The 17,788-nt window shown below is 37.0% G+C and overlaps 3 protein-coding genes and 1 long non-coding RNA gene across 5 annotated transcripts in view; 2 read left to right on the top strand and 2 right to left on the bottom strand.

Moving 5' to 3' along the window:
• Positions 1 to 2,118, top strand: part of LOC149039214 (uncharacterized) — a 3,263-nt gene extending 1,145 nt beyond the window's left edge. The window contains exon 2 of the mRNA XM_089186025.1: positions 1 to 2,118. This exon is cut by the window's left edge and continues 382 nt beyond it. Within this exon, the coding sequence (XP_089042151.1) occupies positions 402 to 1,706 (1,305 nt within the window). The 5' untranslated portion in view covers positions 1 to 401 and the 3' untranslated portion in view covers positions 1,707 to 2,118.
• Positions 2,119 to 2,629: 511 nt separating this feature from the next.
• On the top strand, positions 2,630 to 14,795 carry LOC149039215 (uncharacterized). Of its 2 annotated transcripts, XM_089186021.1 has the most exons (7): positions 2,630 to 2,941; positions 7,074 to 7,360; positions 7,511 to 7,604; positions 7,928 to 8,044; positions 8,746 to 8,829; positions 9,200 to 9,289; positions 10,220 to 14,795. In XM_089186021.1, exons 1-7 carry the CDS (start codon positions 2,905 to 2,907, stop codon positions 11,962 to 11,964), a joined length of 2,454 nt encoding a protein of 817 aa, XP_089042147.1. In that variant the 5' UTR covers positions 2,630 to 2,904; the 3' UTR covers positions 11,965 to 14,795. The 2 variants fall into 2 exon arrangements, with proteins under 2 accessions (XP_089042147.1, XP_089042146.1); XM_089186020.1 differs by having other exon boundaries at positions 7,074 to 7,604.
• LOC149039216 (uncharacterized) lies at positions 3,614 to 5,717 on the bottom strand. Its single transcript, XR_016180692.1, has 2 exons — positions 4,778 to 5,717; positions 3,614 to 4,575 (listed from the first exon to the last, which is right to left on the bottom strand). It is a non-coding gene; the product is annotated as an uncharacterized LOC149039216 (long non-coding RNA).
• LOC149039217 (peroxisomal 2,4-dienoyl-CoA reductase [(3E)-enoyl-CoA-producing]-like) lies at positions 14,522 to 17,545 on the bottom strand. Its single transcript, XM_089186033.1, has 3 exons — positions 17,331 to 17,545; positions 16,965 to 17,069; positions 14,522 to 16,533 (listed from the first exon to the last, which is right to left on the bottom strand). Exons 1-3 carry the CDS (start codon positions 17,497 to 17,499, stop codon positions 16,529 to 16,531), a joined length of 279 nt encoding a protein of 92 aa, XP_089042159.1. The 5' UTR covers positions 17,500 to 17,545; the 3' UTR covers positions 14,522 to 16,528.
• Between the last annotated feature and the right edge of the window lie 243 nt (positions 17,546 to 17,788).

Here is a 17,788-nt window from a genome sequence, read left to right on the forward strand (position 1 = left end):
TTACTGGTATTTACTGAGCAGGAGGTCAATGTGGAAAAATATTTATAGGAGAGTAAAATAAGTTCACATCAGTTTCAGATTAAGAGTCCACATTGATAACTGTAGTAAGTTTTTATTTTTGGATGATCAAAGCTGAGGAAAAATATGATCCTGCTCTCATGTTTCACACTTTTTTTTAGATAATAAATGATTATATGAGTTGGTTAGAATTGGATGAGTTAAAGTTTGTCTTGTCAATGCAAAACCAAACTCTGAATATCTGACAAGGAAAAACTTGTGTGTAACATTTTTTGTGCGATTTTGCCAAATGAATTGAAAATTATAAAGTGTCTTTCAAAAGTAAAATAATTCATGAATGAGTTTTTTTTATATTCATGTACCTTTAATTGAATTTTCTGAAAATGTTGTACTTACAGAACAATGCTTGGGAAAGAAAACTGAAAATAACCCTTTTGAGTATAGAATGGAAAACTTCAATCAATGGAGAATTGACAACCTTTAACAGAGAGCTAGCAATACAGATGGCTAAACATCCCAATGTGGAAGTCAGTGTCTTCGTACCTCAGTGTAGCGAAGAGGACAAGAAAGATGCTGACAGTTACAATGTCACACTCATTGAAGCAGTTGAACTGTCTGGTTTTGAATCAGTTGATTGGCTAGCCTCTGTACCTGAAGACCATGCTATGGATTGTGTTATAGGGCATGGAGTAGCTCTTGGTCGGCAAATTCAACTTATAAAGAGAAATCCAAATTACAGTCATTGCAAATGGATTCAAGTTGTTCATACTGCCCCTGAAGAAATTGGCATGTACAAAAGCATTTCTGAAGGTCAACAAAAGCAGCAAACAGAAATAGAACTATGTAAAAAGGCGGATCAAGTTGTAACAATTGGCCCCAAGCTAACTGATGCATATAAGCACCAACTCAGAAAACAAGATGCTTTTAACCTGACACCAAGCATTTTCACAGAATTTTCAGATGTGCAGCAAGCAAGCAACGAAAGAAGAACATTTTGTGTCTTGTTAGTTGAGAGTGGTAATAGTGAAGATTTCAATGTTAAAGGGTACGAAATTGCAGCAAAAGCTATTGCTGACCTAAAGGATAAATCTTACCAACTCAAGTTTGCTTCCAAACAGAAAGGAAAGGAAGATGAATTAGCAGACAAGTTACTTCAGTGTGGTATTGGTTGTGATCAGCTAATTATCTGCAGCTTTGATGGAAACAGGGAAAGAATAGCCGAATTATTCTCAGTGGTGGATATTGCCATATTGCCCTCAAAAACTGAGGGATTTGGGTTGAGCGCTCTAGAGGCCATATCTGCTGGTCTTCCAGTACTTGTCAGTGGTAACTCAGGAATTGCAGAAGCCTTGAAGGAGGTGTGTAATGGATCACAGTATATAGTGGATTCAGAGGATTCTGCAGACTGGGCCAGAGCAATAAAGGCTGTGCGTAACAAAAAAAGAAATGTACGACTTGCAGAGGCTAAGTCTCTTCGTGAAAATTATTTGCAGCAGTTCAGCTGGGAGACGCCTTGTGATTTCCTTGTCAAAAAGATGTACGATCTTGCATTTGGTAAGCTTTTCTCGTCTTGCATCAGGAATGCAGAAGTTTTAATCAAATTTGAAATAATGACAAAGCTCACATGTTCTGCATTAAATATTCAATTTACCAGTCAACAGTTGTTTCTAAATGCTATGGGACAGTAGTCTCATGGAATGAGACAAATTTACATTTAAGAAAACTAGTAATCCAAGGCTACAAGTTGGTGTTAATGGCCAAACCATACAGTTGCTGTTATTGATAATAATGTTGGCCAAAAATTGTAGTTTGTGACAAGTTGATGTGAGACTACCACATTTAGATGTTTTCAAATCTTTACTTCAGGTAAGAAGCAAACTTCAGAACATGAGAATGGAGGGGCATGTTCATCAAGTGGTAAGAGCCACAGAGAATTAGCACTAACTGATCATGTTCATCAGTATGGTAATGTCTTTGCAAATTGTGTGAGAAATCAGTGTTCATTTTTTGTGATATTTTATCCTTACCTATAATGTTGCACTCAGTTGTCCTTAATCAGTGTGACTTCACTAAACCATGATATGAAAGCTTTGCCTTTAACTCATTGTATCATTTTAAAGTTAAAACATGTTTTTTCCTCTCCTTTACTCACAATGCACACACTAAACAACTCACATTTCATCGCATACCATGAAAGCAATTAATGTCTTAAGTCCAATCAGAACATACCCAATCACTGCACTACATGAACATTGGGTAATTTTCCATGTGCTTGAATTGTACCCCTCCAATCAAATTCCACTTTGCCCCATTAGACTTTTGCTCCATGACATGTCATTTCCCTGTAAACAACTTGCATTTTATCATGTACTCTAACTGCGTTTTCTAACCCCGCTAAAAGAAATTCACACAGAACTAAATAGGACTGATAGTGAACTTTCCATGCAATTCTCCCGTGTTTTGACTATTTCTACAAATAAAATTTGCTTCCAGCTACCTTGGACTTAACCCAAATGCATGTCAATTCATTGTAAACAACTTGCATTTTATCATGTATTTCACTCACAGAGGACAAAGTCCAGATAGGCAACAACCAATCAAGGATCCCTTTTGCATTATTATCATTTACTCTTGTTCAATGTATCTTTACTTGATCAAGATTGCAATATATCTTTGGTTAGGGTCTACTGGAGATAGAGGAGAGCTTCAGTGTTCTTTTCATAGTAAAATTAGATGAAATTCTATTTTTGGGACAACTAATCGTAGACAAATAATTTTGATTTTCTCTATATAAGAGGAACGGCAGTAAGCGTGGTCTCTTTTGCAACCATTATTTGGTTTCTTCATGCAACATGCTCTCTCTCAAACGGGAATAGAGGGTGTTGTATGATGAGTTCAAACAACAGCTGCAAAGGAGACAACAGTAAGTGTGGCACCAATGCATTTTACTTTTGTTTACAAGTATTTGGACAATATCTAGACCACAAAATACCTGTGTGAGTTCAGATAAATTAGGTTTTCATTTTCTCTCTCTTAGGGTGAAGTAATGCAATATTTTTGTTTGTTTGAAAGTTATGCTCTTGTAATGTTACAAAGATGAAAGCATTACCCTTGCGAACTGAATTCCCAGTTTTCTGGGAATTCCTAGGAATTCTCAAAAATTCCCAATTATGCAAATGACCCTTGCAAACTGAATTCCCAGTTTTCTGGGAATTTCTGGGAATTCCTAGGAATTCCTAGGAATTCTCAAAAATTCCCATCTATGCAAATTAACTCTGATTTAAAAAGCTTGGAATTACTGGGAATTTCTGGGAAAGGAAGACTCCAGTTTTGTGAGGACTTGGAATCCCTAGAAATTCCTAAGAATTCTCAGCTTTACAAACTACCTATAATTTAAGAAGTGTGGAACTCTTGGGAATTGCTGGGAATTGAATTTGAGGCAATTTTAATACCCTGAGGTCCACATAAATTCTAAGAAATTCTCAATACCTTGAATGTGAAGGTTTTAAGAAAAAGAGTAATTTCAGAGGCTTAAAACTTTGGCTCAATAAAAGGTATGCTATACAAAACTTACCAAGAGATATACATACAAGTACATGTTTATAACTTAAAGATCATGAAATTTATTACTCAAACTAAGTTTTAGTAAATCTTTACATTAATATGGATTTTCTCATGAACCAGCTGTCAGTTATGTTAAATGGAAATTGCCAACTTCCACAATAATTAACAATAATTACATTGTTATCTTACTTCCCTAACCTACATTACTGGTTGCCTTTGTTAGAAAACCTTGGAACAGTCAAGCTCAGTTGCCTCAAACGCTGTCAGAGACTTTTTGTTGACAATACTTTTAGTAGAAATTTTATGCCTTAGACCAACAAATTCAACACCTAATTAATCTTTCTTTTTTCATGATTGTTGTTGCTGCTTTTTTCAGTTTTTTGCTCTATTTTCATGACTAATTGCTGTAATTTGTTTTCCTGTTTTTATTCTTACAAAACATTTTTGTAAGAGTTCCAATACTTGTGGATCATCCACACACTTTGCAAACATTTGGCATGCAGACAAGACAGAGGTAGTCAATGTACCCTTTGAGGAAAAACACCTTTTATATGACGTCTTCAATTTACTTTATTTGAAACTCTGATCTGAAAATATTTGTCAACAAGACTTGTTAGTAGTGAGAAGTACCAACCAAGTTTCCTTTCATAACTTAATTTCTTAAATGTCCCAATCACTGGATCTCCCAAAAAAATATTACATCCTTTTATTTTTGGTGCAAATTACAAGTCCTTCTTTATATAAAAATGAAAAATGCTAGTCACACTTCAATAATAACAGCTCATAAGTTTACTTGTTGTTCTTCTCTGTCTGTCAGCTATCAACAAAATTGTTTTATACTTCGGGCAGTGCATAACTATTTGTGGACCAGAGTTCCAACGCACCTCTGTAATCGCATATAGCTACTCCTGTCTCTTGTACAAATGTTTCTCCTTTGTAAGACGCACTCTACTCTGTTGTCAATACTGCTTTAAGTTCAGTGGAAACGACTGACTGAGGAATCGAGATGGCAGTGTTGGAACGTGTTGCTGAACGCTTGCTACGGTCAAGCTTTGTAGATTTAGGTACTGGTACACTGGGATCATCTATGTATCTCTTACACTTCCGAATGTGGTATCCTTCTTTTATAAATATGAGGGTAAAAGACGATTTGTAGTAGCATTCAAAACTGTGATTGGCTTGTGTTATTTCTCACCTTTGCCATTAACACAACTCAAGTGAGTTTCGAGTCTTTGTTTCCTCGACAACTTTCGGCCACAAATCGTGCATTTGTAATACGATCGATTCTTGTCGATTATTTCTACATAGAGTGAGCTCACATCTTTATTTATATCACCAAGCTATCCATCTTCTAGAAGCAGAGAACCGGTCGGAGAAGTCAAAATAAAGTTCGGCGCTTCTCTTAACACTGCAATCGGCAAGCCAGCGGATTCACTTTGCTAGCCAATGACAAGTTCTAAAAGATCCACGTGATCATGCCCGTGATCGGAAACAAAGAAGACTCCATTTGGCGCTCATCTTTGAATGTACTTTTCATCGGTTGATCGCTTTTCTCAACTGTTTTGCTTAATATAACATTTCTAAAGATAGCTTTTATTCTGGTTCAATGGGAAAACGAGAATAGCGTGAGTGTTGTAAAAGAGAAGAAAGTCGTTGGCGCCGTGGAGTTAAAAGTAGGGACAACAGTTGACATATGGACCGGTACAAACAAGGGTCGAGTGGCCATCTGTAAAGCTACGATTTTGAAAGTTTGTGGTGAGTAAAAATTGCGATATTCGTTGTGATCAAAATCTTATAAAAGAATAGATGTAGCGGGTTGAATTAAGCTTACATAACGCTCGGCGCAACTGAAACTAGAATAATTCTGAGAATCGAATCGGTCACTTGCATGCCGCAGTTTCTTAAGCTTATGCTTTACAATGAAATAAACCTATCAGTAAGGTTTCAAGATTCCTCTAGTCACGTTTGGGAACATTCAAGATTCATAACAAACTTTAGTACATAAAGAAGCCCTCCTTGGTAAAAACAAAATAATGTATTCAGCCCTTTTTTAGTAAAATCCATGAGAGAGATGTACTAACTCCAATATAAAAGTCACTCAATATAACACAGATTTCTCAATTTGAGAATCCAATGAATGCCCTTTTCCTCATAGTCATCTTAAAAGCCTGGTCTGAGCTTTAAACATACATATTTTAATTTTTTTTTTTTTTTTTCAAATTCAGATGTCAAGGAATCCAGATACAAAATGGTCAAGGTTCTTGTTGATAACCTCATTCAAGGCCAACTCATTGTGAGTCCAGGAAAAAAAATACAAACAGTACAAACAGCAGCTAAGTTTGCAGTTTAGGATAACTTCATTCTAATTTATTGTTACAGTTATAACAAGATTTTAATCAAAAAATCAATTTTATTTGTCTGTAATTAGCCCCTTCACTCCCAAGAATATAACTATATAAATATAACTTAGGATATTGTATTTTTTGGAAAAGAATCAACAGATTTTATTCACAATTTGTGTCAAACCAAATTTAATGATTGATTAGAACTATTTTATACGAATAGCTATAATTGAGGATTAATCCGTATGAAGTTTTCAAGAAAAGAAAAGTAAATCAAATTCCATCCTAATATTACCACACATTGATGTTAATAATTAATCAAAAATATTTTACATGTACGCCTTAATCAAGCTTTTCAATAAATTTCATTGAATACTTGAATTTTAGCTGGGTTTTTTAATTTAAAGTATTTATTTTATATCATTAGCCTCAAATTTTTGCTTAAAATTCCCAGTAATTCTTAAACATTCCTAAAAATTCCCAGAAATTCCCAGAAATTCCCAGAAATTCCTAGGAATTTTTTAGATTTACAGCTTTTCAGGGAAAGTCATTGGTTCTCTTAGTTGGAATTCCTAGGAATTCCAAGTCCTGTTGGCCATAAACTTGGAATTTCTGGGAATTTCTGGGAATTTCTAGGAATTTCTAGGTTTTTAGAACCAGAGTTGTTATGGTTGGGAATTCCTAGGAATTCCTAGGAATTCCCAGTCCGAATTTACCGTGAAAATTCACACCTTTATTCCTAGGAATTCCTAGGAATTCCAAAAGCCATTTCGCAAGGGTAGGTATACAAAGTGTCCCATCTCAACCCACCCAGCCAGAAAAATAATTCTTGCATGCTAGGCATGCCTATGTTTCACCTTAGCCAAGTCTGTTTTGATATTTCCACATTTGGAAATGTAATATTTTAGATCAATCAGAATTTTGAATCCACAATGGAATGAAATAAAGATGCAAAAGAAACTGAAACCGAAGCAATATATATACTGTATGTGGTAGTCATTTTCATTTCATCAAAATGTTGTTGGTATCTATTCATTGGTAACAAGCTCTGTGCTTGATTGGTGTTCCCTCAATATAATATTCTCGCATTTTAATGGTTAAAAAAACCTTGCCATATCAGGATTAAATTTGATTGTTACAATTTAACAGGTAGTCAATTGAATGTTAAAGTTGAGGTGGAAGATTTGAAACCTGAAGAACAGAATATGCAGTCTGGCATGTTGGCAACAGAGTCTGTCAGATGCCAAGAGGTCCAGCAGCCTAGGGCATCTACTACATCAGCTGCATCTGGAAGTGTGTCTTATCCACAGACAGAAGATCTCCTTGCTCGTAAAGAGAAAACCTTTCTTTCAATTATTGAAGATTCTTACCACACCATGAAGCCAAAGTCCATTGAAGAGTGGGATTGGTTTAAGGAATTCGCAAAAGAAATGAAGGTCATTATTATTGGTGTCTCTAAAGGAAGTTTGTTGATAACGGTAAAGTGTGAATGTCTAATGATCTTGGAGGAGTTGTGGACAGATTACTTATCTGGTCGTCTTGGTGAAGTGGTTCAGAATTGTTTTGTAACTGAAAAGATCTTGAAGGAACTGAACCTGGCTGAGCTGAGGCTGAAGACAACAATGGACATAGAAGAATACAATGCATGCAAAACATTCTTTGAGAGAGATGCACGTAGAGGTTGGTAAAAAGAATGTAAAAACCAAGAAGTAATTTGTTTGCAAGATATTTGATGTGATGTTTTGTCCTCCTCAAACATCTCTTCCTAGTAACCTGTTATCTTTCCTACTAACACATCTAGCTCAATATTTTGCTCTCTATAGGGTTGTATTTATCTTTCCTTAATTTATAAAAAAGCTTAATCAAAGACTAATTGGCAAGATTTTTGTTGGTGGTGCTATGAAAGAAAATTTCAGTAGTTTTTATATCTTGGGTGTTTTTAAAAATAGTTTGAGTTATGTCTATGGTTTAAAATGTTTGTCTTCTTGTAAATCTGATTTTAGGTTCTTTGTCCTCTGAATTCCACTCCACAAGTTCAACCAGTGAAAGTCCACAAAAAACAGAAAACTTGGGAAAAAATGAACAGAAGACAAAGATTATGGAGACAGTGAAATTGGAAGGTGAAAGGGAAATTTAAAAACTTGTATTAATTTATTATGGAAAGTTTTCATGAACAGTTTTAATATTTATGTGATAAATGTTCGAAGAATTATCTCTGTCAGTAATTAATGTGACATCAAAAAATTAATATAATTGTACAGAGTTCTACTTATGGGAACAAAACATTTGAAGAGAGGCAGTGAATGCTAATCTCTCTCTGCATTTTTACCTTTGGGTACTTTACCTTTCACTGCAGTACCCACCACTGGTCACAGAAAAGAACTTATAGGTAGCTTTCCTTATAGGCAGGAAAGGAAAGATGAACAGGATGCTCAGTTTGAACTTATTTTTGAAGTTTTTGTAATTGAAACAATTGTTCCTCATTGTGTTCAACTATTAAGCCAAGGGGAAAGTTGATTTAGTTGTCTACTCTTTCAACTGGCATCAAACCATGTTGAAATGAATGAAAAGATGAGGGGCTTACTACTTTCAGTTGTTTTTGCTGACTCGTTGAAGTTAAGCATGGGTTCCAGTTTGGTTTCAGTTCCCCCTAATGTGCTCCAAAAACAATATAACTATATACATGAGATATATATGTGAATATCAAATAGATATTTTCAACAGCTTTTTTAGATCAATCTTTAAATACAAGTTTGTATGCCTGTTTCTAACTATTTGTCAGTAGAAATGCAAATCTCTCTCTGTATACCTTTGTTTTTAGGCATTTTGCCTCTCCCTGGATCTTTCACCTTTGATCCTGAAGAAGAACTAGAAGAGCCATGTATGAAACTCCAAAGAATGGAAGGTGAATAAACAATGCTGTTAAATTAACTTCAGTGGTAAAACTAAACTAAGAATGCTTCTAAATACATTTAGTTCTGATTCAAAATATTTTCTTTGAGTGGAAATTTTACCCAATTTAGTTTTCCCCACTCTCTCCTTTGCTATAAGGGAGGATTAAGATGGTAGAGGCTGGGGTTGGTGAAACAGTTTATATCATAAACTAGAAAGTTTTTTCATGTTGATCCTAAACTATGGCTCAAACAATGGACAGTGATGTAGTTTAGATAGATTTTGTACATGGTATACAGTCAGTTTATCACATGTTGGTGTGACCTGGTATCATGTTTTCATGTCACTAACACCATGATTTGCTCTTTGTACTTTTCCCTTAGGTACCTCACCCTCCACTGTACTGTCAACTGCTGGTCAAAAAAAAAAACTGGAAGTAAGACACAGCACTGTGAAATTTCAGGAAAAGAAAGGTGAGTGAAAAGAGACCCTGAAGGTCAGGATTAGTGAAAACTAAAATTTTTAGGTAATAAATAGAATGCTCTTAAATTCTTATAGCAGTTATGTTAGTTGTTACTTTTCTAAGTATTGTCAACTCCTGTTACTGCAGACACCATGGGGGGGGGGGGGGAGATTTAGTGTCTGTAATAAGGAGAGTCTATAATAAAGGGGTACAATAGAAATAAAAGATTGTTTTGTGTGTAAACATATAAAATAATATGTAACTACACAAACACAAAGTTTCTAACATGGCCTCACAAACTCGAAAAAGATCCTGCAGCAAGCAGGAAATTCTTATGTTTGCACCTGATTGGAGAATGGTTTCTTCATTTTCCTTTATCATAAAGTTGCTTTATATTGTATGAGTCAGGAATTTGGATGAAGTATTAAAGTGTCTGCTATAGCATAAGAGAAAAAACACAAAGTGAAACTTCATGGCAATAGCAATAGTCCATTACAAAGGGAGTTTATTTCAGTCATTTCTTTATGCATTTCCCCAGGGGCTGGCTCTTGTCTGCAGTGGACATAAGCGGCTTACTTACGGTGGCTTACTTCCTGATGCCTACTTAATTACACCTTGTCAGAAAATAAGGCAGCTAATTAGTGAGCATATAAAAGGACCTCTTGTTGCAGCGTTTAGATCACCTCTGATGAAGGCACTAGACAGAAGTGTTGAATGTTGGGTCTATGAATTGTAACTTCTCAGTTACATTCATTAAATCTTTAAACCAGAAAAGCATCAAACCATGTCTGATTGTCCACCTGGAACATTTATATAATTCGTGTTAACTTTTGATGCGTGAAAAATTGGGCATCAAAGTCTTGAATTTCCAACCCCTGAACCTTTCTTTCAAAATTGTCACATACACTCTTGTTTCATTAATTGTTGTATTTATCAATAGCTGCTGTTCAACATGGAGATTCTGCTCAGAACATCCTTGAGAACATCCTTGAGAACATCCTTGAGAACATCCTTGAGATCATCCCTAAGAAAATCCTTGGGATTCTCCTTGAGAACATCACTTCTTTTGTGGTCCGCACTGGTGTTGATGACAACACTCAATCAATTCCCTTGCCAGCTACAGAAACTTCTGACATGAAAGGAGGTGTGCCTGTTGATGACAACACTCAATCAATTCCCTTGCCAGCTACAGAAACTTCTGACATGAAAGGAGGTGTGCCTGTTGATGACAACACTCAATCAATTCCCTTGCCAGCTACAGAAACTTCTGACATGAAAGGAGGTGTGTCTGTTGAAACCAGAGGGTGGAATCCCTTACATTCTGCTGTAGAGGGTGGTAATGAAGTTATAATTGAGACTTTGCTATCTTCTGGATTAGACATAGATTCAAGGGGTAATGATGGTACAACACCCTTAATGGTGGCAGCCGCTAAAGGAGACGAGAAGACAGTAGACCTTCTTCTCAGCAAGGGAGCTGATCCACACCTTAAAAACTTCATTGGAAGAAATCTGCTTCATGTGGCAGCTGAAGGTGGCAACATTTCCATTGTGAAGAGCATGCTCTCTCGTGGCATTGACATTGATTCAAAAGATGATGAATCCTCAGTCACCCCACTGATAATTGCTGCAGTGAAAAACCATGTTGAAGTTATGAAATATCTTCTTCAAAAGGGTGCAGACATATCTTTGACAACTGGATCTTACGAGAGGAATGCTTTACACATAGCATCACAGTACGGAAGTGTTGCAGCAATTGAGATGTTGCTCTCTTATGATTTAAGACCTGACTCAAGAGATAGAGAGGGAAACACACCATTATTCTGTGCTGCAGGTTCTGGACAGATAGAGGCTGTAAATTGTCTTCTTAAACATGGAGCAGATCCATTCCTGAGAGGGGAACATGGATGGAGCCTTCTCCATGCAGCTGCTCAGTCTGGCAATGTCATCATTATTGAGACCTTGCTTTCTAAAGGTCTTGATGTGGATTCCAGAGATGAAACTCTGGGTTTAACCCCTCTGATGGTTTCCATTAAATTTGACAAATTGGAGGCAGCAAAATATCTGCTTGAGAAGGGTGCCAATGAAAGTTTGAAAACCACTCTGAGAGAAATCCCTATTTTGACCATTGCATCAACAGTTGGTTCTGTTGCAGCCATTGAGATGCTGCTCTCACGTGGTTGTAGCATTGATTCTAGAGATGATGGGGGAGACACACCATTGATGCAAGCTGCACGTAGTGGAAATACAAAGGCTGTAGAATATCTTCTTGCTCAAGGTGCTAATCCATTACTTAGAAATACATCAGACGTTGGACTGCTCCATTTAGCTGCTCTTTCTGGCAATGTTCTCACTATTAAGGCTGTGCTCTCTAAAAATCTTGACATAAATGCTATGTGTTCAGACCTTGGTATCACTCCACTGTTTTTGTGCTTGTCACAGGGTAAACTGGAGGCTGCAAACTATCTGCTTGCAGAGGGTGCTGATGAAAATTTGAAAAGTAAGGACGGGTGGACTGTCCTATCTGCTGCAGCAATGGGTGGTAACGTTGCAGCCATTGAGATGCTGCTTAAGCGTGGTCACAACCCTAATTCCAGGGATGGTTGTGATAAGACACCCTTAATGTGGGCTGCAAAGAGAGGAAATAAAGCAGCTGTAGAATATCTTCTTCGTCTCAAAATGTTGTGAAAGGCCACAGAGGCCCACACTTTTAAGAATACTTGCACAGGTGTAGTTAGATGTAATAAATATTTTAAATGAATAGGAGAAATTCCAAGTTTTTGTTACATTTATTATGGATTGGATGATTATTGTCTTTAATTGTAATTACTCATAAGTTTGCATTTATCTTGATGGTAATCCGTGGCAACCATCCCCAGCCCATCAGGTGAAAGGTGGCAGATAGTGAAAGGCCTTCAGTGAAGGTTAGCTCCAAATAAGCTGGCTTCCCAGTGGATAAGGAGTTGCAGACCAAAGTGGCAGTGTACTTACCAGGATGGGGTGAGGCTGCAGATGGCACTGCTTCCTCTATAAAATGCTCCATAAATCCCATGACAAGTACATCAGGCGAGAAAGGGCCGCCTTTAAAGCCCTAGCCCGGGCAGGTGGAGCTCGATAGCCTCGGAGGGTAATCCACCTAAGAGAAGGACTATCTCATCCAAACCTATCTAGTGCCAGGTGTAATGGACAATTAAGTCATGCAATTACCCTGGGTTCAAGGACATGACAGAGAGTCCTTTACCCATGCTCTACCTATGGATAAATAGTCGTTGTTCTTTTGAGAGCAGGCTCTTTAGCCAGAAGATAGGAGATGCCACCTCTGTTATAAAAGCTACAGCCCTACGAATCTTACAGCCTCTCAACCTGCTGAGCTGCTGTAAATCTTCCCTGGGCTTAAAGAGTGGAATTGATGTGCATGAACTGGCCCTCACTTGAAACATACAGAGTGCAGGCAGGAAATAAAGACCTGCAGTGATGGAGCATGGCAAAAATGACAGGTGCTAGATGGCGCTGAAATTGCAGAAATAACTCTGCATGTAGGTGGTCTAGGGTAACATGGTCACTTGTTTGTGAACAGAGACAAGCGACTAAGCAGCTCACCCCAAGCAACCTAGCAGCCTTTTCTAGGGTTGCATTGCTTGCCCTGAATAGAGAGGGGTCTAGTAAAGATGACCTAAAAAAAGTTTGTTTCATCCTTACCCAATTGGTTTGCCCAATCAATGGGCATCCCTAGTTTAGCAGTAAAAACTAGTTAAAAGAATTTATTAGTATAAACTAAAAGACAGACATGGAAACAGGTAAGGACTATGAATATGAAAATGGCTTGCTGGAATGTGCAGGCAATGTAAGACTTGGAAGATAGTGTTCACCCTCACACAAAACCCCTCTCTTCGCCTCTCCACCAAAATTCTGGTATATAAGGCTGTTGTCATCTATACCTTCCCGCAAGGGGTCAAGGCATGTGTACTGTTCAGAAAGCAAATCAAATGCCTAGAACAGCAATGCTGCCTTTTCTCCATCATGAACATTAGATAGCACGACTACAGAACCAACAATGAAGTCCTGGAAAAAGCCAATCTTCTCAGTATGAAGGCCACGTTCATGTTGCGACAATGATGGCCTGGCCATGTCTCCAGTATGCCTGATACATGAATCCCAAAGGAGCTATCAGATGGAAAACGAGACAGAGGGGTTCCAAGAAAATGCTGGAAAGACTAACTGAAGGGCCAGCTGACTCAGGCTGGCATCAACCCCAAACACTGGGAACAGCTTGCAGAAAACCATGCAGCATGGTGATTAACAACAAGAAGAGCAGCACAAGATTTTGAGATCACAAGACAAGAGGCGGCAGAAGAGAGTAGGAGATGACGAAATGAAGCACAAGAGCAGGATCCAACAGGACCTACCTTCCTGTGCCCTTGATGTCCTAGGATCTGCCTATCAAGAATAGGACTGATTAGTCATCCGAGAGCATGCCTCCCTTGGTAGGACCTTCCCACAACTGATCCTTGGATATGAAGAAACTGCCTTTATCATCACCAATTATATTGTGGCAAATCTGTGTGTATCATATTAGAGATTCAGTTTTTGAGATCATGTAGAGGAAACATGTGTCCTTTAGAATTCCCACACTACAATGCATTTTACTCTGAAGGATAAACTCAGCTTTTAGAAAACATTAAAAGGTGTTATACTACAGCACAGATAGGCATGCATTTAGTTTTAATGACTAACTAACCTTGGCTAGGAATGGTTATCACTCCTCTCTGCTTGGGTGGAGAGAAGCAGTACAAAAAACACATCTGGATTTGCACGCTTACCTATAGAAAAGGCTTGACCCTTTAACTCCCAAGATCTGATTGACAATTCTCCCTTCCAGCTGCTACAAATTTCCTTGTAATTTGGTTACAAGAATTTGGTGTTTAATCAAGGTAACATCTTGTACCTGATAAGTTTGAATATTCTCACTACCTGTTTCATGGTTAATTTATGAATATAGGGAGAAGTTACATGTTAATCACTTCTGGGTGTTAAAGGATTTAACACATAGTTTTTATATATTTCTTGGTATAATTTACAAACTTCAGCTTATTCTTTCATTGTGATGTTTAAGATATTCAAGGACTTTAATAAATCATAGTTACCTGCGAGTAAATGGAAATTACTTTCAATTTTTGTTAGGTGGATTGATAACTGTCTTGTATAGATAACTGTAACAAACTTAATGTACTTGTTTTTAATCTAATTTGACTTAAATTGAGATCTGTTTAATCTCCTTCCTCTCTAGATTGGTAAAACTAGCTATTTCCTAACTAAAGTAAGATTTTTTTCAAAGTGACCTGGATTTAACTTTTTGCAGTAGGATGTAAAACGATGAGAACCATAGATTTCAATTTGGCATCAATGCTTAGGGTTAAAAATGCTACTGTATGCCATCTTAAGTATTTTAATGAAAAAGTGGTAGAAATTTTCTATATAAACGAAAGGAGTGACTTAATAAATGAAGAAAAAGAGCAAAATTTGTGAAATTTACATCTGTTGTTCCTGGGAGATTGTTACACCTGGTGTGCCACTTTTTTGTTCTTACCACATTTTGACATCATCAATGATCTATTACTGAACAGACGCTCAGCAACTTGGAATCTATTTGTTAAATATATAATGCATTGATTAGTCCAGTATTTCAGAGCACTTCAGTCCATACCAGACCCCAGAAGGCAAGGAAAAATATCAAACAGTGATGTAGCAAAAAGGATCGTCATGCTTCACAGGTCAAGGGGGGGGGGGGGAGTTACTGAACATTCAAATTTGCTGCTTGTATGGAACTCTGTAATGTCAGAGGTCTTACATGTAGGAGTATCACTTAATGAAATATCTTTCAATTGGCTAGTTATTTTCTTCAAGGCTGAGAGAAATGTCTAATGTTACTAAAGTCAATACAATAGTCTTGATAAGAAGCTGCAACCTTTGACCTCCCTCAACTATAGGAAGAAATATAGAAAAATGGGAATAGGTGTTTGCATAAATCTTTTCTAGCTTAATAGGTATTAAAATCAGGTCAAAGAAAGGGTCTGCTAAGACCAGTCAATGCAATCATCTGTTGCTTATTTTCAAAAATCAATTTTATTCAATTTATATCACTTTATTCTATATCCACTTACCAAACTTTGCCTGCCATGAGCAGACATCAATCACAAATCTGTTCCAATACACCTGCCAACTATCACACAGTTTTTCATCCTTGGCTAATAAACTCAGTGCTACTTCACAAATTTAACTGACACATTTTCTAAGAATAAACAAAGTTATGAAAACTTGAATGAGTCTGTGAAGAGAAACTTATCATTAAATGACCATGCTTTCCATGAATACTTCCAACCTAAGATGAGAAGGCAATAAAGAGGGCATCTCTCGAGATTTTCTTAGGGTTGACGCAAGTCTTCAGGCTCTTATGATATGAAATTAAAGGTGCCCAACAAAATCAATTATCTTATACTTTTGACTAACAAAAAGAAAAAAAAATTTAAGTAATTTGCAGGTATATCATAAAGTAAGGGAAATTTTAGTATTATTAGGCAGCTTCAAGATGATGGAACTTTCATGCTAAATAAAAATATCCAGAAAAAAAATTGTAAACAATGTGATTGAACATATTAAAAAGTTTACTCCAGTGAATCTTTTTATGAATCTGCCATGGCCTATTGGCAACAACTGGTGCTCTCATCACTGTGTAATTCAAGTTCCACATTTCCAAATGATACTTCATCGTATTTTAACCCTTAACACCCTTGGAGTGACCAGCATCTAATTTCTCCTTACTGTAATACTGCTGAATCATTCATTACGATCATGAGAATAAAGGAAATGATATTAGGATGCAAAGGGTTAAGATTAACTGTAATAATTAGAATCTAAAGAACAAATGAGCCATAAAAACTTCACACTTAATTGGGATTTGCACAAGTGCCCATCAGATACTAATTGGACACCAGAGTCTAGTGGATCATAGCTTGCTAATTGACTTGTTCACTGTTGCCATGGAAACATAATTTGTGATCCAACTACCATCCACTTCCACCCTCTACTGCTAGTGTGTTTGTTGTGATAAAAGCTGAAGCACCACTTGCCAGAAAGAGTACACCATCTGCCACATCTTGGCGAGAAACCAGTCTTTGTATAGGTACAAATTCTCAATGAAGTTTGGTGGAAGATGTCTGCCTTCTGTGAAGATGTAGTTCAGTTAAAGCTTCCTTCAGACTTAAAGTGAAAGAAAATTGTGAACTGCATTACTTTGTAAGTGGAACAGGGATTAAGGTAAATTAAATGTTAAACATTGAGTATGAAATATTTTTAGACTAGCTTTCAGCCAGGAAAAGTATTCTTTTAGTAATTGTACATATCCAAAATTCATTTCATCTTAAGCAAACAAATGTTTAATTAGCCTAACTTTAGACTCTAAAAACCTACTAATAACAATGTCAATTTAGAAGCTTTCCACATGTTTGCCAAATACAGGATGCTTTTGCTGAAACTTTGGATGCCAAAATTGTTTCTGGTCACCATAGCAATCAACACAGATGCAGCCAAGTGCTCTCTTCTATTCTAAGCTTACCAAAATTGTATGATATGAAAATTGCATTAGGTGCACAGGTAAAATGCGCAGATTCTGCTTCCCTGTAATTCTTTACCTAGTCTACGAAAACCCTCTGTGTCCTTCACAGCACCAGGTGCAAAATAGTCTACCCTAATGCAATCTGGGCCCCATTCAACAGCAAGATGTCTTGACATACCCTCTGATAAAGAGATAAGAAACAGATTATCAGGGATTGAAGGGTATGAGAAAACATCTGAAATCTTAGCCCTGCTGAACCCTCTCTGACTGCCAGATCTCATGAGTAATTTTCCTTACTGTCTGCCATACAAGTCTCATGATTTTGGTTCAGAGAATTTAAAACTGGATCAACTCATACTCCCCTCATTCATAGTTTTCTCTATTACAATCACTTAATCAACATAATATTTTGTCTTGTTATAATGTGATTGTATGAACTTACCAATTGCAGGTTTTGTGCTTCCAGTATGACACTGATCAACACAATTTCCCAACAACATTCTGATAAAAAGGGCTGAAAGGCCGATTTGAAGGAATTGAAGGTCTTCATCTCCAGGCAGTTGAAGTATGAAGATATTAAAGAGAAAGGCCCCATTGCTAAAGCAGTACATTGTTGCAAATAAAGTTCAAATCGATATGCGTGTTTAATCCTTTGAAGTGATCAGCATTGTGTGTTTCCAGAAAATATCCATACCCCCACCACGGAGGGAATTTCATATAGGACCCCCCCACCCCTTCGGATTTTCCATTTTGGGGTAGCAGTGGTAGCCCCCCCACCCCTCTGGAATTTCCAAAGAATTTTCTACCACCCCCTATACCCCCTGGAAATATATTTTTTTCTCGAAGCAAACAACAAACAAGAGGGACGTGTGATTTTGTCGCGTGTATATTCGAGAGATG

Source organism: Pocillopora damicornis, chromosome 10, assembly GCF_964200805.1.
Source record: "Pocillopora damicornis chromosome 10, jaPocDami1.2, whole genome shotgun sequence".
Lineage (NCBI taxonomy): Eukaryota > Metazoa > Cnidaria > Anthozoa > Scleractinia > Pocilloporidae > Pocillopora > Pocillopora damicornis.

Bases quoted from the DNA above. Each gene is read 5' to 3' on its own strand.
- LOC149039217 (XM_089186033.1), bottom strand. From the start codon at position 17,499: ATGTACTGCTTTAGCAATGGGGCCTTTCTCTTTAATATCTTCATACTT. The intron at 17,070-17,330 runs GTAAGTTCATAC...TCTCTTTATCAG, and splicing joins AAGCACAAAACCTGCAATTG to AGGGTATGTCAAGACATCTT.
- LOC149039215 (XM_089186020.1), top strand. From the start codon at position 2,905: ATGATGAGTTCAAACAACAGCTGCAAAGGAGACAACA. The intron at 2,942-7,073 runs GTAAGTGTGGCA...ACAATTTAACAG, and splicing joins CAGCTGCAAAGGAGACAACA to GTAGTCAATTGAATGTTAAA. The intron at 9,290-10,219 runs GTGAGTGAAAAG...ATTTATCAATAG, and splicing joins GAAATTTCAGGAAAAGAAAG to CTGCTGTTCAACATGGAGAT.